The 23,532-nt window shown below is 39.0% G+C and overlaps 1 protein-coding gene across 1 annotated transcript in view; it reads left to right on the top strand.

Annotated features, from left to right (window-relative positions):
• The window catches only part of TXNDC8 (thioredoxin domain containing 8 (spermatozoa)), a 28,642-nt gene extending 5,868 nt beyond the window's left edge, over positions 1–22,774 (top strand). The window contains 4 exon segments of the mRNA NM_001195372.1: positions 3,079–3,138; positions 8,452–8,517; positions 21,471–21,536; positions 22,739–22,774. Coding sequence (NP_001182301.1) covers positions 3,079–3,138; positions 8,452–8,517; positions 21,471–21,536; positions 22,739–22,774 — 228 coding nt within the window.

Below are 23,532 nucleotides of genomic sequence, written 5' to 3'. Positions count from 1 at the left end.
TGCAACTATGGTCAATTAATGTATGACAAAGGAAGCAAGAATGTACAATGGAAAAAAGATAATTTCTTCAATAAGTAGTGCTGGGAAAAACTAGACAGGCATATGTAAAAAAAATAAAATTAGAACATTCTTTAACACCATATATATAAATGAATTCAAAATGGATTAAAGACCTAAATGTATGATCAGACACTATAAAACCCCCAGAAGAAAACATAGGCAAAACACTCTTGGACATAAATCACAGGAATATCTTTTTAGATTCATCTCCTCGACTAATGGAAATAAAGACAAAAATAAACAAATGGTATCTAATTAAACTTAAAAGCTTTTGCACAGAATCATAATTTTTTGAAGCAGTCCAGGAGTTAGAACTAGAATCTGGAAGATGAAAGACCAGGAAGCTGGTGCCAGGACCTGGATCCCTGAGTGTGGCACCGGCATCTGCCTCCGGTAAAATTACCTTCCAACACCTACAGTCTTGCTTCCTAGAAGGAGTCTCCAAAGATAAAAATAAAGTAGCTCTGTCTCCTCTCTGCCCTCCAAGTCTCACCTGCAAGCATCTAATAGGTGAAACCAATTTGCATCCAGAACTCTAACTGCAAGGAAATCAGAGAAATCTTCCCCTTTTCCCTTTTTTTTTGGTCATTTTTTTTTAGGGCCACACCCACGCATATGGAAGTTTGTTCCCAGGCTAGGGATCAAATTGGAGTTGGAGTTGTGAGCCTACACCACAGCCACAGCAACGTGGGATCTTAGCCCATCTGCAGCCTACACCATAGCTCAGGGCAATGCCGATCCTTAACCCACTGAGCAAAGCCAGGGATCTAACCTGCATCCTCATGGATACTAATCGGGTTTGTTACCACTGAGCCACGACAGGAATTCCTCCCCTTTCCCTTTTCCAGGCTCTGTTGGAAGGTGGAATGAAAAGTAGCTGGCTAAGCCACTATGCCCAGTGGGGAAGAATTCAAGACATTTTCAGATACACAAAAGCTAAATTTAACTACACACAGTGTCTCAGCTAAAAAAATGTATTGAAACAATAAAAAATAAATCATAAGCAAATGTGGGTTTTTTAAAGTGATTTAAATTTTAAGTCTTGAGTGAATTCCGAAGTTCTTTGATCTGGGCCTTGATAACTGAGTGCAGGAGTCAGCGAACTTTTCTGTAAAGGACAAGATAGTATTTTCAAGTCTGCAGACCATATGGTTTCTGTCATATATATTCATCATTGTTGTTGCAGCGCAAAAACAGGCAATGGAAATACACAAATGAATGTGCAAATACTTTCCAATAAAACTTTATTTACAAGACCATGTGGAGAGCTGGATTTGGTCTACGGGGTGTAGTTTGCTGACTCTGCGCTAAGAGGATCACCAGGCATAGAACCCTAAAAAGAGCATCTCTGGAGAAGGAGAGGTTATAAATTTGTTGAGAAATTGCACGGGGCAGTCATAGAATATCAAGTACTCTGTGGGGGCTAACTGACAATGTACACAATGGAAGTGCAAAAAATTTCTCTTGAAAAGAAAGCTGAGCCCAAATGGAGAAAGCCCTTGTGTTATGACTTCATGAATTGCTGTAGAGAGTCAAAATAGAAGAGTAATAAAAAGATTCTGCCATGACAAATTATGGGTTTTAGAAAATGCTTTTGACAGTGTTGTATAAACATGGGTTGGAAAGATGGAGGCAGGTAACCCAAGGTGAACAACAATGATGGGTTTACCAAAACTAAGGCAGTTGTTTGGGGAGGAAAAAGGAAATATCAAATTCAGGAGACTTTTTAGAGTTAAGAGCGACAGAGTAGGTGACCAGATGATTACAGACTGTATGTGCAGAGGGAAGAGTTGTTGTTGAGGGCAGAGGAGGGTCCTGAGTGGATGGAGAGGGATAGTGAGGGAAGGCAATGTTCACAAAGGAACCTAAGCCTAGCAAGGAACCCATAGTTGAACCATGTCTTCCAGCTACTACTCGATACAAAAATGGTGACTGTCATAACTCTGTCTATTACCTGTCAGACTTGGGAGGCTCTGAAAGCTTCATAAATCAAATCTGACCCTGGAATCAGAGGTCCACATAGGTCAAACCCATTCCCCTGACTCCTACTGGGAACATCCACATATCTTGAGACTTGAAAAGTGCAAGTCAATTTCCCCAAAGTTCATGGGCCACACCATCTTCCTGCCAGGCATGGAGATGCTGCTGACCAAAATTAGCATCTTTTTTTGTCTGAAAAGCACGCTAAAATACCAAAGGTCTTTGTGCTTATTATCCAAGCGTTTTCCGCTCAATTTCCCCATCTTGTTGAGCCACTAAGAAAGAACTCCCACTTGGGTCATGTTCCAGGGACAAACAACCAAAAAGAATCCCTGCAAGAGAACCCTGCACCTAATGTCTGCTAATCAGCCCACGCCATGCTTCTTGGAGCAGCCCCCAGTGACAGCCCCATCTGTAGTTTCCATGCGGACAAGTTCTGGACACTTCGTGTCACCATCAAAGAGAGGTTTCATTTGAAACAGGTCACTGGAAATGCTTGAGATATGATGTTAACACAAAGAAATATGCTATGAAGAGTCTTTAAAGTATGAGCACAACTATCTGAAAAAACAAAACCAACAAACCCAGGAGCTGACATTTACAGGCTTCTGCTGCATCTGCTACACCCACGCCCATTCCCACACCATTGTCACTGCCAGGGTCAAAGATACTTCTGGAACAAATTGGAGCAAGAAAGGGTTGTTTTTCCCTCCTCTCACTTCCCATTTTCCTTGTTTCTGTGGATGCTTCCCATTGGCAGAAACCAACTGGAAGATAGCTGGAAGAGGAGTCTGTAAAATCTAGTTTTGACACGTAGCAAAACTTTAGACTCTGGTTTCTGCCCCTGATATTTGCTTGACTTTGGCAAGATCCAACCTTTGACTTCAGCACTTGAGAGTCTAGGCAATTAATAGAACAATGCCAGAACGATGCTTAGCTCTCAACATTTTTGTCTTGTTTTTACCAAAAGACACCACTAGAATGTGAATTAATAGTAACATGAAGCTAACAGGGAATTTTTATTCTTTTGCTTTGAAGGCAATGTCTCTGCAGTACCGAAACGTAATGTTTGCCAATGTAGATGTGGACAGTGCTCGGGTAAGAATCTTACATCCTTCCTTGTAGATATGTAAAAATCTGGTGTGATGTCATTGAAAATGCTATCTCAGTGAGTCTATAAGCAATTTAAAGTCAAAAAATTTCACAATTTTTTTGTGATGAACTTTAGTAAACTCTCTCATAATGTTCTGACATGTTTCATAATTTTTTTAAGACAGTAAATATGTGGCTCTCCTGCTGCCCCCTCCCTTCCCATACTATGGGAAAATTCACTGATCAAGCCCAACATTCTTCACAGCTTGCTCTGGACTTTGCCCCACAATCCTGCTCAGCAGAGTTGCTCTAGACAGACAATACCAGTTCTTTGGAATCAGGCTCAAGTGTAAAATGGGTTTCACCCCTGTAATAGATTATCAGTAAATTTCTAAAACCTGACTCCATGCATTGCAGACACTTTAACATACTCTGCCTTCCCCTTGCTACAGTTTGTGTTTTTTGTGGGCTTTTTTAAACATCACAGAGAATTCTAGGAAATCCTTGCCTTATATCCTAGAGCTTCTCTTCCTCACCCGACCCCTTTAAAAAGAATCAGTTTCATGTCTTTAATCAAAATGTGCTTATCAATACATGCCATGTGTCTAAAAAAAAATTATTCTTCCTAACATTCATTTATTTATAATGGGGAAAAGTAACAATAACAAGTGTCTTGTGCATACATTGCATTGAACTTGAGCTCTAGAGAAAAACAAATGTCTATTATTCATTCATTCTGCCCTTTAATAGTTTTGTTACATCTTACCATTTAACCTCTATAAATTTCAGTTTCTCCATATGAAAGCAAGGTAATAATAACAGAATATGAAAAGATAACGTACACAAGCTGTATGACATACTACCCAGAACACGATATAAGTTCCATTTTTCCATTTCCTTGAAGTTTCATTAAAATATGAGTGTTTAATTGTCCTTTAAGCTGAATCATATACTATGCATTCAGAATACACAACTAGGGTTATCATCTCTCTGCCTTTCCTACATTCACAAAGTTGTGCAACTGCCATTACGATCAATTTTAGAACGTTTTCTATTTTCGCAACTGCAGAAATAAACACCGTTCCCTTTAGCCATCTCCCCCAGTTCCTTCCACCCACCACTTCAACCCTAGGCAACCACAGGTCTGCATTGTCTGTATATTTGTTTATTCTGGCCATTTCATATAAACAGGATTATAGAATACATGGTCTTTTGTGACTTGCTTCTTTCACTTAACATAAATTTGCAAGATTCATCCATGGTATAGCATGTATCTGTACTCCATTCTCTTCCATTGCTGAGTAATATACCACCTTTTGTTTATCCATTCATCCTTTGATGAACACTTGGGTCGTTTGCAACTTTCAGCTATTAGGACTAATACTGGTGTAAATGTTTATGGATCTACTTTCATTTCTCTTGGCTTTCTATCCAGGAGTGGAATTGTTGGGTCATATGGTAACTCTATAGTTAATTTATTGAGGAACTGGCAAATTGCCTTCTAAGCTACTGTCATTCCCACCAGCAATATATGTGGGTTCTGATTTTTCCACACCCTCACCAACATGTATTATTGTTTTCCTTTTTGATTATAGCTCTTTCTCTTTTAAGGTGAAACAAAATACACAATTTTCTAATAGTAATTATTATTGTCATTGCTATGGTCATGAAAATTATAAGTGTGTGTGTGTGTGTGTGTCTGTGTCTCTGTGTCTGAGAGAGAAAGAGTATGGTTAGCAGGGGAGAGATTTGTTTTGATCCTGTGGGTGGATAATTTTCTTTTGACTCTTAAATGAGAGAAAAAATGACATTTGAAGTTAAATTGTAGTAGATTAAAACAATTGGACGTGTTTTCTTGTGTCTTGGCCTCCAAATCTTTTCACAAAGATGGGAAGTGAAGAGGAATAAAGTTTAGAAGAAAGAAATGTGTAGGCCTTACCTAAAAATGCAAGATCTTCTATTACCCATGTTTCAAGTGTGAGTTATCAAGAAATTTTTACTCATTCTTATTCTTTGAAATATTCTCTTTCCGTATTGTGTTCTACTGGGGCCCTTCTGCAATCTTTCACAACTTCTTTGAAATAGAGCTCATTTCATCATATCTGTTCAGCTGTTCGGTTCATTCTGTTTTGGCCTCCATCTCTCAACTGCCTCCTAGAGCTCTTCCATGAGAAAACTCAGGAATACTAGAGACATTTTCTTTTTAAAAAAATGTTTATTATGATTGATTTATAATGTTCTGTCAATTTCTGCTGCACAGAAAAATTGACCCAGTCATATGTATGTATATACATTCTTTTTCTCACATTAACCTCCATCATGTTCCATAACAAGCAATTAGATATATAGTCCCCTGTGCTATGCAGCAGGATCTTATTGACTGTCCACTCCACACACAACAGTTTTCATCCTCTAACCCCAGACTCCCAATCCATCCCATACCCTCCCCCTCCCCCCGGCAAACACAAGTCTGTCCTATAAGTCCATGATCTTTTCTGTTTTGTAGATAAATCATTTGTGCCATATTTTAGACTCCACATATAAGTGATATCATATGGTATCTATCTTTCTCTTTTCTGACTTACTTCACTCAATATGAGAGTCTCTAGTTCCATCCATGTGGCTTTAAATGGCATTATTTTGTACTTTTTATGACTGAGTAGAATTCCCTTGTATATATGTGCCATATCTTCCTAATCCATTCATCTGTCAACAGGAATTTAGGTTGTTTCTATATCTTGGTTATTGTGAATAGTGTTGCAATGAAGATATGTGTGCATGTATCTTTTTCAATGAAAGTTTTGTCTAGATATATGCCCAGGAGTGGGATTTCTAGATCATATGGTAGTTCTATATTTAGTTTTCTGAGGTAGTTCCATACTGTTTTCCATAGTGATTGTACCAATTTTCATTCCTACCAACAGTGTAGGAGAGTTCCCTTTTCTCCACATCCTCTCCAGCATTTGTTATTTGTTGACTCATTAATGATGGCCACTCTAACTGGTGTGAGGTGGCACCTCATTGTAGTTTTGATTTGCATTTCTCTAATAATTAGCGATGTTGAACATTTTTTCATGTGCCTGATAGTCATCTGTATGTCTTCTTTGGAGAAATGTCTATTTAGGTCTACTGCCCATTTTTCAATTGGGTAATTTTTGTTGTTGTTGTTGTTGTTCTTGAGTTGTGTGAGTTTTTTTTTATATTTTGGAGATTAAACCTTTGTCCATTGAGTCATTTGCAAAAATTTTCTCCCATTCTGTGGGTTGTCTTTTTGGTTTTTTTATATGATTTCCTTTGCTGTGCAGAAGCTTTTGAGTTTAATTAGGTCCCAATATTGTGTCTTTATTGTCTTTATTCCAGAGGTGGATCAAATAAGATGTTGCTGTGATCTATGTCAAAGAGCATTCTGCCTATGTTTTCCTCTAGGAGTTTTATAGTATCTGGCCTTACATTTAGGTCTTTAATCCATTTTGAGTTTATTTTTGTGTATGGTATTAGAAAATGTTCTAAATTCATTCTCTTATGTGCAATTGTCCAGTTTTCCTAGAACCATTTATTGAAGAGACTATCTTTCCACCACTGTATGTTCTTGCCTCCTTTGTCATAGATTAATTGACCATAGGTGTTTGGGTTTATTTCTGGGCTTTCTATCCTGTTCCATGGATCAATAGGTGTCAGTACCATACTGTTTTGATGGCTGTAGCTTTGTAGTAGAGTCTAAAGTCAGAGAGTCTGATTCCTCTACTTCCGTTTTTTTCTTTTCAATATTGCTTTGGCTATTCAAGGTCTTTCGTGGTTTCATACAAAGTTTAAAATAGTTTATTTTAGTTCTGTAAAGAATGTCATTGGTAATTTGATAGGGATTGCATTGATCTGTAGATTACCTTAGGTAGTATTGTCATTTTGACTGTATTTATTATTCCAATCCAAGAGCATGGTATATTTTTCCATCTATTTGTGTCTTTTTTTATTTCTTTCATTGGCGTCTTATAGTTTTCAGAGTACAAGTCATTTTTCTCTTTAGGTGGGTTTATTCCTCAGTATTTGCTCTTTTTGGTGTAATGGTAAATGGGATGGTTTCTCTAATTTCTCTTTCTGAACTTTCATTTTTAGTATATAGAAATGCAATTGATTCCTGTGCATTAAATTTGTATCCTGCAACTTTATCAAATTAATTGATCTCTAGCAGTTTTCTGATAATTTCTTTAGGATTTTCCTAGGTATAAAATTATGTCATCTGAAAGCAGTGATAGTTTTACTTCTTCTTTTCCAATTTGGATTCCATTTATTTCTTTCTCTTCTCTAATTGCCATGGCTAGGATTTCCAAGACTATGTTGAATAACATTGGTTAAAGAGGACATCCTTCTCTTGTTTCTGATCTGTAGAAGGAAAGAAATCATAAAGACTAGAGCAGAAATTAGTAACAAAGAAAACAATTGAGAAGATCAGTGAAACCAAAAGTTTGTTCTTTGAAAAGATCAACAAAATTGATAAACCATTAGCCAGACTCACCAAGAAAAAAAAAGGAGAGGATTCAAATCAATAAAGTTAGAAATGAAAAAAGAGAAGTTCAACTGACACTGCAGAAATACAAAGGATTATGAAAGACTACTATGAGCAACTGTATGCCAATAAAATGGAAAACTTAGAAGAAATGGATAGATTCTTACAAAGGTACAACCTACCAAGACTGAACCAGGAAGAAATAGAAAATATGAATAGACCAATCACAAGTGCTGAAAATGAAAATGTAATTAAAAACATCCAAAAAACAAAAGTCCTGGACCTGGTGGCTTAACAGCTGAGTTCTACCAAACATTCAGAAAAAGAGTTAACATCTCTTCTTCTGAAGCTTTTCCAGAAAATTGCAGAGGAAGGAACACTCCCAAGCTCATTCTATGAAGCCACTATTACCCTGATACCAAAACTAAACAAAGATACCACAAAAAAAGAAAATTACAAGCCAATATCACTGGTGAACATAGGTGCAAAAATCCTCAAGAAAATATTAGCAAATCACATACAAACACATTAAAAAGATCATACACCATGATCAAGTAGGATTTATCCCAGGGATGCAAGGATTCTTCAATATCCGCAAATTTATTAATGTGATACACAGCATTAGCAGTCATTTTCTATTTTAACATTCCTGGAGTCTTTGAGGATATGTTAGAAAAGTTCCTGGCAGAAGAATCTGGAAAGTATCAGCTGTCCCTGGGGTCTCAAACATAACTCCTGAGGCATCATCAAGTACCATGCCTGCTGGAGAGAGAGAATACCAAAATTTCACCTTCACGCCATTTCTTCTTTTCCAGGAGTTGGCCAGAACTTATCACATCAATGCAATACCCACATTTCAGATGTTCAAGCAAACCCAAAAGGTATGTTTCCATGGTAACTGGCAGACGGAAATAGATCACAGAACCATCAGAGTCTTAGGGGGGGAAAAATGCCTGGGGTATCCTGGATGGATGAAACAACTATATTTATTTTTAATCTTAGCAATGTAGTTCTTGGTTTCTGAACTTTACATATTGGCAAGGGGGTAAAGAAAAAAGTATGAATGAATTATGATAAATCTCCCCATTCAGACAGTTCAAGTTGTCCAAATCCAAACGAAATACTGCAGTTTTATCCCTCTCTGGGGAAGAACCATCAACGAAGAATCTTACAACAAAGGGCATGATGACATTCTTGCACAAACATACGCAAGTTTTTAATGACACTTCAGCCAGTGTTAATCAAAAAGTATCTCCAGGTAATGCAGCCTAGTGGATGAGCACTCAGGTTCTAAATTTCTGTGGTTCAAAAACCAGTTCTTCTACCTCCTAACAGTTGACTTAACCTCTTGGTATCTTAGTTTCCGTATCTGTAAGAACACAGATGAAAACAAGTCTCCCCCGCCCCCACACACAGGGTTGTGAAAATGAAGTGAATTAATATAACTAAAAAATGTAGACCCTTCCTGACACACATGGGTATGTAATGCTGTTATCCCGAAGGTGTTTATGGAATGAAATATCTCAGATACTTGGTATGTGAAGAAATCAGTAATTCTATCAGTAATTCCAATGCTGGGAGCATTGACACTTTTGCCCACCTTATAAAAGGGGATTTTGCAGCCTACTTAAGAGGAACAAACTGTTCATTTCCTTTCATACATGATCCATTCTTAAGAACTTTGGCTAAAGAAATAACTTCATGGAAAAATAAACAGCTAAGTGTAGAGTAATTATAGCACTCTTTCTAACAAATTGTCTTTTATTTAAAGTAGAGTAAGCCACTTTACACCTACTCTATGAAACAGTATGCAATTGAAAAGGATTGTGATAGAAGCAGACTCAGAGATAAAGAGAACAAAGTAGTGGTTACCAATGAGGAGTGGGGAAGGGCAACATAGAGGTGGAGCAGTAGGAGGTACAAACTATTGGGTGTGACATAGGCTCAAAGGTGTATTGTTTGACATGAGGAATATAGCAGTATTTTGTAATAACTGTAAGTGGAAAGTAATCTTTCAAAATTGTATTAAAATTTTTAAAAACATCTTAATGATTGAACTTTAAAAAAATGAATTAAAAATAGGAGTTATGAATAATCTGTGTAAAGTAAAAAAAATTGGATTTAAACTTTGTGAGGATTATGTCTGCAGTATAGAGAATGAGGGCATTTGATATACTAGCTGTGAAATTTTATCTTCAGTTTCTCTTTATTTGTATGTATTTGCTGTAATATAGCTGAAGCAATAGACTTAAATAATTTTTCCAAAAAAAAAAAAATAACACTACCCATTCCCTTTCTTGTGTTTGTACTTGAAAGTTGAAACTGGTTATATACATCCTCAACTCCCCCCACCTTATATTGTCACATTCTTTATGTGTCATCTCTTATTATCTCCCCCCTCTCTTCCATCTCAGAGATGATGATGCTTCCTCCTTTGAAGTCAGTTCCAATCATCTCTTGATTGCATCCCTCCCTTCTGCCAGGTTTTTAATCCATCAGTTAACCTTTTTCAAACTTCGTGTATGGATCTTTGTTATGTTTGCCACTCGACTACCCTTCTCCATTCCCTAGTAACAGTTCTCTGATTTTCCTCCAGGAAACTAAGACCTTTCCCCTGCTTAGTCCATGTGCTTCCTCAGGGCTCCATCTCCAGGGCTAGACTAATCAGTGAATTCCATCAGTGAATGGGCCCTTCACTTCAGTCAAGCCAACCCAAGACCAGCCGGAACTAATTTCAGGACTTTGCTTAAGGAGCTTTCTTTTCTTGATTGTATTGCATTTGAATTTGGAAAGATATGTGGCTGAAGCTATTACAGCTAGCTTGCCACCAAAGGGAACCTAAAAATGAAGTCACTAAACAGAGGAAAGCCGTGTCAGGCCAAGAAGCACCAACGGCATGGATTGAACCCTGAGTCTATCCATACCTGATGCCTCAACTACTCCCATACATTCTTCAGTTATGTGAACTTTGGGTTGCTTTTTCTGGCATTTGCAACTAAAACGTTTCTTATGAATATATCTGATGTTCTCTCAGACTATTCTCCTTTATTTCATGGTCTAATTCTTGAAAGAATAGAATATATTTCCTGCTTTCAATTCTCATTTCCCACTCATTCCCTCATCTACTCTCTTGAAAGACACCAGGGCTCTCCCAGCACCTAGTTTAAATAGCCATTTCTTAATCCTGCTATTCCTTGATTACACAAAAACATCTTTAACTAATCAGTGTCTCTCTCCTGGAAACTTCTTCCTCTTTTGGCATCTCTCACTGGTTCCTCCCCAAGTTCTCCTCTAGTTTCTTTGTCTCCTGCTGTTCTCAAATAGAAGCGTTTCCCTAGATTCTTTTTTCCATTCTACCTCTCTCCATTAGTAATTTCATCCCCATTGCTAGTTCTAGATGTAAATACCTTTAACTTAATTTCAGGAGTTACAATTGTGGCTCAGCAGGTTAAGGGCCTGACATTGTCTCTGTCAGGATGCGGGTTCGATCCCTGGCCTCAATCAGTTGAGAATCCAGTGTTGCAGCAAGCTGAAGCATAGGTCGCTGGTGCAACTCTCCCCCTGGCCCAGGAACTTCCACATGCCACAGGTGCAGCCATTAAAACAACAAAAAAAATTGCAATAGCCCTCCTCACCCCCAAGTGCACACCAAAGCTCCGTTCTCTTTCCCAAATAGATTCTTACACAGCTCCCTGTATTTCATGTTATTTAAAATTTGATATCCTTCCCCCTCCATTGCCTATAAAATCAAGACTAGACTCTTGTATTCAAGTCTGACTTTCAAACTTCTCCATAATGTTGGCCCAGTCTACCTTTAAAAGTCCATTTTTGTTTGACTCAGATCTTAACTTCATGTATTTTTCTCATGCTATTCCAAGCACTTGGAATTGTTCATGTATGATTTGAAACCCCAGTGCCTAGGAGAAAGACAATCACACCTCCCCAGATAGAAGATACTCATTTGGGGGTTGATTAATAAGTGGGTGGGCAGATGAATGAATGAATGAGTAAGCAAGTGAATCCTGTTGTCTTTCCCACCACCAGCTTTGCCTCCCATCCTGGTTTTGTCCTCTTATTAATCTGACTCAGAGAAGATTTCTCTCCAGCTCAGAGCAGCTTTCTTTTTTTTGTTTGTTTTTTTTAGGTCCGCACCCTTGGCATATGGAGGTTCCCAGGCTAGGGGTAGCTGTGGCCTATGCCTATGCAATGCAGGATCCAAGTGCATCTGCGACCTACACCACAGCTCACAGCAACACCATATCTTTAACCCACTGAGCAGGGCCAGGGATCGAACCCACATCCTCATGGATGCTAGTCAGATTCGTTTCTGCTGAGCCACACAGGAACTCCCAGAACAGCTTTCTGATTTCATTTCTGCAGATAATGTTGCTTCATAGCTCAACAATTTCCTCTCTGTTTCATGAAACAAACTTGGGGTTGTCAATTTGATAATGTGCCTAGGCTCTTGAGCAAATCCATAACTAGGCTTTTGAGGAAATCTTGGCCCTGCTTGGTCTTAGTTCTGTATGGAGGTGGAAGAGCCCCCCCCCACCTTGGCAGGAGAGGGACCTCTTATAATCAAGTATTTCTTAACTGGGGTCTACAGGATCCCTTTCGAATTAATGGAACAAAATGAATTAATGGAACAAAATTCCTATATTCTAGGGATCATTAGGGATCTCAAATTTTAATTTTAGGCCAATTAGCCAATGGAAAATAAAATCAGGAGCACCCGCTGTGGCTCAGCGGTAATGAACCCTACTAGTATCTATAAAGATATGGGTACAATCTGTGGCCCTGCTCAGTGGGTTAAGGATTCAGCATTGCCATGAGCTCTGGTGTAGGCCGGTGGCTATAGCTCAGGTTCAACCCCTAGCCTGGGAACTTCCATATGCCTTGGGTACAACCCTAAAAAGACAAAAAAGAAAAAAGAAAAAGGAAAATAAAATCAACTGAATTGATGACTCTCCCTGTTATGCTGACCTGCCTCCCTGTATTCTAATTCCAGAGTCATCTAGCAAGCCTCTGATTACAGTATGGATACCCAGGTCCCAAGAAATTTTCTTGAGAATGGAATTTCTCACTGAATAGTACTAATTTAGCATGCTAGTTATGGAGGTTTAAAAAAAAAAAAAAAAAAAACCTTCAGATGATTTATGTCATAATATCAAATGTCTCCTAAATTTTTTTGTATTTATATATAATCATATCTACAGAAAGTTTCATACCTGGATCAATTTAGATATCATTTGAAAACTTGTGGAAAAGATTTGTAATGCTGGCTCCATTTGACAAAGAATATCAATCTTCTGTGCAAAAGACAAAGGTGCAAAAGAGGAGGGAGGTGATAACAAAGACACAGAATTACAAATCTTTTACCTCTTTTGACTCAACCTCCAGCATATGGTATCTGAGCAGCCCTATAGGGCTTCTGCAAAGACCCCACTTTTTTTTTTTTTTTTTTTTTTTACTTTTTAGGGCCACACCTGCGGCATATGGAGGTTCCCAGGCTAGGGGTCTAATTGGAGCTACAGCTGCCTGCCTACGCCACAGCCACAGCAACAGCAACACCAGATCTGAGCCAAATCTGCGACGTACACCACAGCTCGCAGCAATGCTGAATCCTTAACCCACTGAATGAGTGCAGGGATCAAACTGGCAACCTCATGGCTCCTGGTCAGGTTTGTTTCTGCTGCACCACGATGGGAATTCTACAAAGTCCCCACTTCTAACCATTGCCTCGATAGCTGCAGGCAAACCATGACATCTCTGAAATTCCCTCCAGGCTCTGTGTTGTAGTGGTCCACACAGGAAAATCCTTAGAAACAGAGGAAGTTTAAGGTGGCCAGGCAAAAAAGATCCATGCTCGTGAATTCCCTCCTCCCTCAATAGAATTGACAGTGACAATGAACAGTTTTCCTGGAGGTAGAGAAAAATGAAATTCACTTCTTTGAGAACACTTCCAAAAATGTGCTCCTCTCTTTCTTCTGGGATGATGCAACTGAAAATTGACTTCTTGAAGCCATTAAGAACTCTTTATCTAAAAAAAAAAAAAAACCTAGAATCTAGCTTCTATGAAGAACTGTTATAAGAAAGGTCTTTACATTTCTGGTAAAACAGCTGGCAAAGAGCCACTGTCCATTAATGCCTTTTAAAATGTGCATTGTATAAAAAGCCTCTTAATAATTTCTCATGGAACATTAGAGTTTGGAGAATATTCACTTCCCTTCGAAATATGATCTGCTTCCTTGCATTACATCAGAAGACTTAGGGAATCCCTTGGGTTTCTTTATTTCCATTGCTGCCAAAAATCTCAAGATTACCTCTTCTTCTCGAATACATTACCCTCCCTTACCTTCAGCTTCCTGGCATTTCCTAACTGCCATCACCACACTGGATCATCCTTTAACAGTTTTGTTATTTTATCTTGCCCTTGAATCTGGCTTGTTTCCAGTATTTTCAAAATCCATAGAATATAAACAAAATAAAACTTTAAAAAAATTAAAACAAATGAAGTTGCATACCAGTGACCTAAATCATGGTAGATAATGGGCCTTCCCTGGTGCTGGAAGGTTTCATGCAGAGGCTAGATGAACATCTGGCTGGAATGCACTATAAACAATAGCTGGCATTTTTTCCACAACTTTAGGGTAAAGGCCAGCCAAAGCAAATTTCAGGTAATAAGTAAGGTGAGCGTGTTCCTTCCTGCTATATTCTACGGTGTTTTCATCTAGGACATCATAGCATGTTCCAGTAAGATAACTGTGGTTGAAAAGAAGAAGAAGGAAGAGGGGAAGGAAGAGTTAACAAAGAGTGTATCCCTGTGTTGTCTTTCAGATGATACATCAAAAACCTTGGCTGATTTTTGTAACAAGAATATTACACTATATTCTATTATAGGTAGATCATAAATTTGGTTTAGAGACCCCCTTAAAATCCAGCAAAGACCATATTCTCTCCAAAAAAAATACACATATGCATGTAGACTGAAATGTGCGTTTAGTGCTAGGGTACTCAATGACATTCTGAAGCCCATCAGTAGATCCCCCTGGTTAATAACATTGCTTCCAGACCAAAGTCAGTGTTAAGTGTATGAAGTAGAGGAAAGGAAGAGTAACAACAATTTAGCAAGTCTTGGGCAACTGCTTAAAAATAGGCCAAGTATTAAAAGCTGGCTCCATCTTTCATTTTTCAGTATAAGAGTAAAATGTTTTCCCAAAGCACTTAGAAAAGATGAGAACAATGGGATCTGGGTACATAGATGCTAGCGAATGAGTGATTCACAAATGAATAATTCAGAAGAACTGAACTCTCGCATTAAGTGAGAGGAAGCTATTGTCCTTATGTGCGTAAACCGCAGGGTTCCAGATAAGGTCATGGAAGACATTTCCAGCAAGCATTCTCCTTGAAGTAGGTACAGAGAATAAAAGAATTCCAGGTAGCACCTTCATGGGCTAGAAAGAGGACAGGATTGGAAGCAGGGATCACACGCAGTGTCTTCAAGAGTCAGGCAGGGACAACAGGTGAGACAGTGAAAGTGAGGAAGACGGGGGTCCCTGGAGAACCACCCTCCCAAATGCTCATTGTTCAAGTTTATAAAAAATAGTATCTGACCCACCCCTTTAAAGAGTGTCTGTGGCTAGCTTTTGCCAACACTGAACTCAGATGATTATAGGTTGAATTCCAAGTTTGCTTCATGTTAGTGGGGGACCTTAGGAAAGTGCCTTAACCACCTTAAGGCACCATTTCATTCTTTGTGCTGTAGAGATAGTCTCACGTGTCTTTGAATTATGGTCATGAAAATTGTCGATAGTGTAAATAAAATGCCTAGCACTAGACCTGATACACCCTATAAAATGTAGCTATTATTAGAACTCCAGGATCTAGTTGATACACCTATCTCCCTGAAAACGTATAGATAAATAGAAATTTAGAAATAAAGGTTACAAGAGACCTCTGCAACTCTTTGAGTAACTACAATATTCATTTATGCTAAGTCATCTTACCATTCAGAAATTAATTACGCAACATATTCAGCCTTAATGGATTGTGTTAGTTACAGAGGGATTCTGCGTGAGTGGGAAAAGAAGAGAACTTTCATGGGGTCTTCAGGGCTCTGAGGGGTGTAGATTCCCTAAAAGGGGTTACATGTCAGCCTCATAAGTAGCAGATACATTGGCAGAGATTAATTGATTAGATGAGTTAGGAGCTTTGTGACATGAAGGGAAAGTCAGAGAAGTATGACAACTATTTATCACCCTTTTAACAACTTTTAGCACCATTGCTAAAGATAAGGCTCTCAACTTTAGCAACTTAAAGGCAGTAATTACTTGTCACAGGGCAGGGATCTGGGTGAGGCAAGTGAGGCAAGATATTGCACATGTAGTGTAGAAACTTGTCTTTATTTGGATTTTTGAGTTTTGTTTATCATGGGTTTTTTGAATTAAATTTTAATACTTCGAAAGATATTTATTGACGTTCCCACTGTGGTGCAATGGGATTGGCAGTGTCTCTACAGTGCTAGGATGCAGGTTCAATCCCCGGCCTGACACAGCAGGTTAAAGATCTGGCATTGCCACAGCTGTGTGTAGCTCGCAACCGTGGTTTGGATCCGATCCCTGGCCTGGGAACTCCATATGCCTCAGGGCAACCAAAAAAGAAAAAAGGTGTGTGTGTGTGTACACACACATTTATGTAAATGTATATATGAGTTCCCCTGTGGCAGCAGCTTGGGTGGCTGCTGTGGTGCAGGTTCAATCCCTGGTCCAGGAACTTCCACATGCTACGAGCATGGCCAAAAAATATATATTTATTAAGATATTATTTATCTTGATGACTAAGTTTTTAGTGCTCCTTAAATTTTCCACCCTAGTCCCAGCCCTTATTCTTCTGTAAATTTTAGATTATTGAAATATAGGGATGTTTCATTCAGTGATTCACCAGAGGAATTTACAAGGCTCAATAGCATATTTATAACTAAGATCTATTACAGAAAAAATACAGAGTTAAAGGATCAGGGGGAAAAGATATGCATTGTTGGAGCCTAGAAAGGTTTAGCAGAAACTTCTAATGTTCTTCCTCATCCAAGGATACTTAGGAGAGTGTTCCCCCTAGCAATGAACTTGAAGGCCATGTGTAGAGTGTCTCTGCCTAGGGATTTGAGTCTCTGAGTATTTTTATGTGGGGACTGGTCACAGACATATCTGGTTAAAACAACCATTGCTACACAGCCAGCCATGACAATGGAAACTAAGAACCCCAACAATAAAACCAAGTGCATGCCATCATTATTGATATTCGTACAAAGCAATTTGATAAGCCAACATGACATAGTCCACTACTCCAGCTTTATAGAACCCAAGGAACACTTGAAGGACCACATTCCTAGCCACAGAAGGAGGAAGCAACAAGACCTACTGCCTCTTTTCTCACATGGATTCATGTGGAAAATCAGATTGTCACCTTTGTTAAAAGCAGCGGTAATGCTAAATCATGGCAGTAGAAGAACATGTCTTGGACCCATATCAAAAGACTTCCTACCAATCCCTGGAACCTAGACCTTGAGGTGACCCACCTATAGGAGAATCTGGGGCTGCAGAGGAGAAACTTACTTACCCAGGTGGAGAAAATACTGCTGCTTTTCACAGCTATTGAGCCCCCAAAGTGAGGACAGAGGGTGATAACTCTCCAGAGCTATCTGTAGAAGGCAGATGTTAGACTCTCTTCAGATATGCTTTCCCTAAAGGAAAACAGACCTGTCCACTGAGCAAACACTCCCAAAGAGGGAGAGGAGGAGAGGCATGAACTCACGTCTTTGTCTAGGCTCAATTGATAAGCTCACCTTTGAACTTGAGAAGTAAGTGAAGGGATAGAGGAAACAGGTATGTTTTCCCAATAGTGAACAGTTGAGCAGATTGTTAAATGGAAACATGAGAACAAGAGTATAGGCCATTGAAAGGAATGGCTCCAATCCTATTTTTATCCCTGAGAACAAAATTCCATCCCACATTGGCAGTAACAGGCAGGATGACATCTACCCTGGCCAGGATTTAAAATCCCTTGTCCTATTCTCAGTGAGATGAGTTCCCACAACACTAGACTCATGCCTCTTTTTCCCTTTATCAGAAATCCACATTGTTTTGAGTGACTATCTTGTAGCAGCTTCAGTTGATGGCATAGACCAGGGGTGGCCAACTATGACCCCAGGGCCAAGTCGGACCCTCCACCAGATTTTGTAAATAAAATTTTACCTGGAGACAGCAATGCCCATTTGTTTAAACATTGTCTATAGCTACCTTTGCACCACAATAGCTGATTTGATAGGTTTTTTGTACAAGGAAGTTTATTGCCACATTATCATTATCAAAAATGAACTATACTTTTATATTATATAATTGTTATATTTTTATAGAAAAAATTTAAATTTATATAAAATTTGCATATAGTACAGAAAGTTGATTTGAGCCATTTTGATAGAGACCATATGCCTGGCAAGGCCTAAAATAGTTATCAGGTCCCTTACCAAAAAAGTTTGCCAACTCCTAGCATAGAAAGATGAAAAACACTTTAGACATTATTTTTGCCACCAGTGCACTAAGAAACAAATGCACAGGCAGTTTCTAAATCTGCTACAGTAAAATGAAAGTGAATTAGTATGTTACTGAAATCTCACTATTGGAACAAATTGAGAAAAAGGCCAGTATATATCAGGGAAAAATTAGTGAATAGATTGTTTTATATGCTCTTTTCTTGATTTTATGTGCCTTTAAATCCAAACTGTTTGAAATAGACTATTTTGAAGAGGCTGTGTCTTCTTAGTTGGCTTTTGCTCAACTCTCAAAGCCTTAATTGACCAGCTGGCATTTTCAGGGCCTGCTCAGGGTGTTGTGAAAGTCAAAGAGGAAGTGTAAAAACACCTGCAGTTTGAGGCAGGTGGTTCTGGGGAAAGAATGGGTGTAGGTGGAGTCAGAGAAAGAAGCCAAGATAGGATCAAATGGTAATTAACACTGTTCACCTCTCAATAGAAGGTTCTTTTAAAGGTTCCCTTGTTGGCCATATCCTTTTCATGTTATTAATCAGGTTCAATGTCTTAATAAACCCTTCCTAAAGTGAAAGAACATCATACTATTTCAATATTTCTATAGCCATCCCCCCCCAAAGTATCTTGTGTAGGTTGATTGGTTGGGCTTTTTTGTGTTGTTATTTGCTGCTATGGCTTTGAGAACTTTGTTTCTGCTGCTGCTGTTGTTGTTGTTAACTCACTACAGACGTCTGAAAATTGTTGAGCTTTCATACAGCTGGTCCAAACATAACTTCAGTGTTCACTCAACCAAACTGCATATCAACTGGCCAAAGCATTTTAGAATTATCCTGTGAGTACATCACCAGCCAGTCTCCTTAATTTATGTTTTCAGAAGTCACTGTCCCTCTGGCCCCTTTGCATTTTCCCAGTGATAGGACTAGACTCTTTGTAGGTGATTGAATGTTTTTGATTTTACCCAAGTGGTGGATAAATAGGGGGATCCACTTTATTATTCTGTTTTTGTGTATGTTTGAAAATGTCCATGATAAAAGTTTGGAGATTTTTTCCCTGACTGTTGGACTTGGGTGGTTCTGTTATGCCTGTACAACCATCCTGTATCCATCCCACTGGCCTTTGCAAATTGGAGCTTATCATTTTCATTAGCAGTCATTAGCGTAGCAACTATAGATGAAAAGTGCAGGCATTGACAAGAATGAGGTAAACCCACTTCCTCATGCTTCAGAGTGGAGTGTGCCTTTGAGGGGTACAGCTAAATATTCAGGTTAAAATTAGAAAACATTTGCAGCAGAAATTATATGCTAGTGGCCTTGCATATATATATCCCTTCAAAAGAAAGCTACTTATGAAATAACCTCTTATCAGTAAGCTACTCCTCATTCACTAACTACATTCATTAAAATCTTGTACGCAAAGCCTCACATTAGACAGGGAGACAAAAATATAACATTTGCCTTCAGCAAACTGGATAAAGAAAGAATAAAAGAGGTAGCACCTAATCTTTGATACTTACAACACAGTCTTGGACCTCAATCACCAGAAGTCAGCTTAGCTCAACTCATTTCAGCCTAACACCATTAATAGAGCCCCTACTCTGAGTAGGTTGTGGGCAAGATAGTTTTAGTATCTAAAACTAAAACTACAGAGGGAAAAATAGAGTCCCCACCCTTAGTCTAGTAGGGAAGACAGATAATAAGATCAACTCTTTAACAGTGAACTGCACTGGGTACAATGAGAAGACCAAGAAAGACTTTGGGGACGTCTTCATGAGTTGTATCTTAGAGAATAGTTAGGATTAGCAAGCAATTAAATATAGGAAAAAGCAGAGGGTTATAAAATGTCACAGGCATGGGTCAGGAGTTACTTGATAATCACACACCAGTAGTATAAGATTATACAATTATCACCAGACGGGGTGCTTGTCTTGTTTTGTTTACTATATGTCCTGCTCATGGTAGGCACTCATTTAGTATTTATTAAATGAATAAATAGGTCCGACTCTCAAGTGTTGCGAGAGTTCATAGTTTACTGTAGAGAGCAACAGTAGAGGTAGAAAGGACAAAATCAAGGACTCCCTGTAAGAAGCATGGATTTTATGATGATGGAGAAACCCTGAAGAATTTTACAAAGAAGGGGATAGCATGACAGGATTTCTGTTTTTGAGCTTCCAAGGGGGAGAAGAGACCTAATGGGTATGAGACTGGAGAAAGAGAAACAGTGTAAGCTGTTGCTAGAATCCAGGTGGAAGCAGATGGGGTAAAATCTACCGAATTCAGAAACAAATTTAATGTCACCTAAAGCCTCCCGAATGGCCAGCATGAAAAAGACTGGCCATGTCAAGTGCTGTCAGGCATGTGGAACAAACAAAACATTCATCCCCTGCTGGTGGAGTGAACACTGATGTAACGTCGTGTATCTCTTCCTGAAGCTGAATTCAGTAATCCCCCTTTCAGATAAACAATAGAACCCAACCAAAATGTGTGCTCAGATGCCCCCCCAAAGAGGCCCCCACAAGATTGTGGAAAAGAAGGTTCCCAGCAGCACTGGTGGTCATAGCCAAAATGGATAAACTGTGTTATAGTCATGCAATGAGTATGAACAAGCACACTGAAAAATGGCCATGACGCAGATAAATCTCGTAAGCATCACTTTGAATGAAAGAAGCCAAACACAAAAGAATACATACTACGTACAGCAGAATTCCATTCATAAAAGTTCAAAAACAGTCTAAGGTGATTCGAGATGAAAAACCCAGAATAGTGTTTGGCTTTGGGCACAGGGTAATGACTGGGAGTGAGATGCCATAGCTCTATCTACATCTCGATGGGGACATGATTACATAGGTGGGCTCTTTTTTGTAATAACTCCCCAAAGTGTGCGGAATTTATGTAATGTTCTGAATGTATATGAATAGTTTAAGTGGCCTCAGTTTCCCAGCTCAGGTAACAGGGTGGGTGATGGGTGCCCTGGACTAGGATCAATGTATCTAGAAGGAAGAGAAGTCAAATTCCATGGCAGCCAAGGCTCTTAGGGCACTTGTGGCTTCTGGCTGCCCTTGGTGGGCACAGGCATGCCATAACCCCATGGTCATGAAAATCACCTCTCCCTGGAAATCTCCATTCATGTCCTCGAGGCACCATCCAGCTGCCACTGACCCTTGGGGAAGAGACTTTTGCAGATCCTTTCTGGCACCTTCCTCCCCTGATAGCCAAGGCCCAAGAGAACTATTTATAGAGGAGATGGCTACAAACCAGACAACCCAGATAAATCATGAAATTCTGCACCCACACTTAGGTAAACCTATTCTCAAGAATCAAAAGAGCAATTTGCTGTTATGGAAGTGGATCCCTGAGCACACCGGTAAGTGATATGGGATCAAGACAGAGTCACGAGAGTGGGGTTTACTTTCAAGGAATAGAATGAACCATGATGCCCACGGGTACCATACTGCTACCCAGGGAAGGAGAACCATTAGATGGGGGCACAGTTACTTCTCTGGTGCACACTGAGCACTAAGTTAGTTGTAAAGTAGAAACCCCTGCCCACAAAGTCCTAACACTATTTTTGGGCTGCTGAAACCTCCCTCATTGGAAACTCAAGTCTTCCCTCAATCTCAGCCTCAGTTTACCCACACTCTTCCTTCTCTTCAAATGCTTTATTTGGTTGGTACCAAACTATCATAAACTTCCATGTTTTATCAAATGTAAGATGCTTATTGACAGATGCACCATTATTTTATCTCCCACTGAAAAAAAATGTTTCAAATATACTATCCACTGTGGAATTGCATCTTGATTCAGAGATGTGATTTTGAAAAGAAAACGTGCTTCAGGGAGTTCCCATTGCAGCGCAGCAGAAACAAATCCGACTAGTATCCATGAGGCTGCAGGTTCAATCCCTGGCCTCACTCTGTGGGTTAAGGATCCAGCGTTGCCATGAGCTGTGGCATAGGTCACAGACATGGCATGGATCCAGTGTCGATGCATCTGTGGCGTAGGCTGGCAGCTATAGCTCCAAATTGACCCCTGACCTAGGAACTTGCGTATGCCACTGGTGCAGCCCTAAACAGCAGAGAGAGAGAGAGAGAGAGAGAGGGGAAGGAAGGAAGGAAGGAAGGAAGGAAGGAAGGAAGGAAGGAAGAGAGAGAGAGAGAGAGAGAGAGAGAGAGAGAGAGAAAGAAAAGAAAGAAAGAAAGAAAGAGAAAGAAAGAAAGAAAAAGAGAAAGAAAAGAAAAGAGAAAAAAAGCACTTCTGAGAATCAATTGATTAAGATACTATTACTTGGGCTAAAGTCAAGGCATGGGAAATCACAAGCCATTCAAATTCAGGGGATCATGTATATGAATTAACAAGCCCTCAAGATCAGTATATAATGCTCTGAGAAGTTTCAATGACCGGGTTTCCTCATTTCCAACAACACAATATGTTTTAGATCTTAGTGCGGAAGAATATTATGAAGAATTATATAAATCTGGCAAAACATGAGCAAAACAGTTTTGGAAAGATGACAAATAATTACAATGTAAGAAATTTAATATGTTTAATGTGTATTTATATTTAAAGTATCTTGCAGATGATGGAAATGAGAGGATAAATTGACAAACAGGAACAAAATTCCTCAAAGCTTCTTCATCTTTGCCATATTTGAACCAATAAATATTTCACCTTTGTGTATTTGTGAACAGATTTTTGAATTTTGTGGAGCTGATGTTAAAAAACTGGAAGAAAAGATTCAAGAACTCATGTAAGCTGATCTCCACGGCAAAATACACTTGCAACGTTTTCAAAGACCACAGTGAATGCGTTTGTATTTTTATTTCCAGTAAACATTGTAGGGTTCTATTGATCTCTCTCCTAATGCTTTACAGGTTGAATTCAATATGCAATCTCACTGCAAAAATTGCTGAAAATTCTTGCACTATCAGAGACGATGCCCATTTCCATTCTCTACCTTGGTCTTCCCACTTAGTCTGAGTACATTTATTAGGTAATGACCTTCACAGCAGAGGCTCTGCACAGCTGAGTTATACCAGATCAATGAGAAGGTTTTCTAGAAATTGTGAAAGACAGAATCCATCACAGCCATTAAGAAACAAATAAATGTCTTATTGGCCTGGTGCCCTCCAAATACATATAGGCCTCTTCTCAACTGAGCCATTGTTTGTGACACACAATTCTTTTCTCGTATATCACCTTATAATAGAACAGTGTCATTGGATAAAAGCATGCATGTACAGCTATGCTCACATATATAAATACTTATTATGTGCTAGGCCATGTACCAAGCCCTTTGTATTCAGCACCTCATTTAACCTTTGCAACCCTCCTAAAAGTAGCCATGTTCTAGTAAATGTTAA

This window comes from Sus scrofa, chromosome 1 (assembly GCF_000003025.6).
Source record: "Sus scrofa isolate TJ Tabasco breed Duroc chromosome 1, Sscrofa11.1, whole genome shotgun sequence".
NCBI classification, from domain to species: Eukaryota; Metazoa; Chordata; class Mammalia; order Artiodactyla; family Suidae; genus Sus; species Sus scrofa.
Note: the sequence above shows the minus strand (reverse complement) of the source record. Positions and strands in the feature narration are given on the sequence as shown.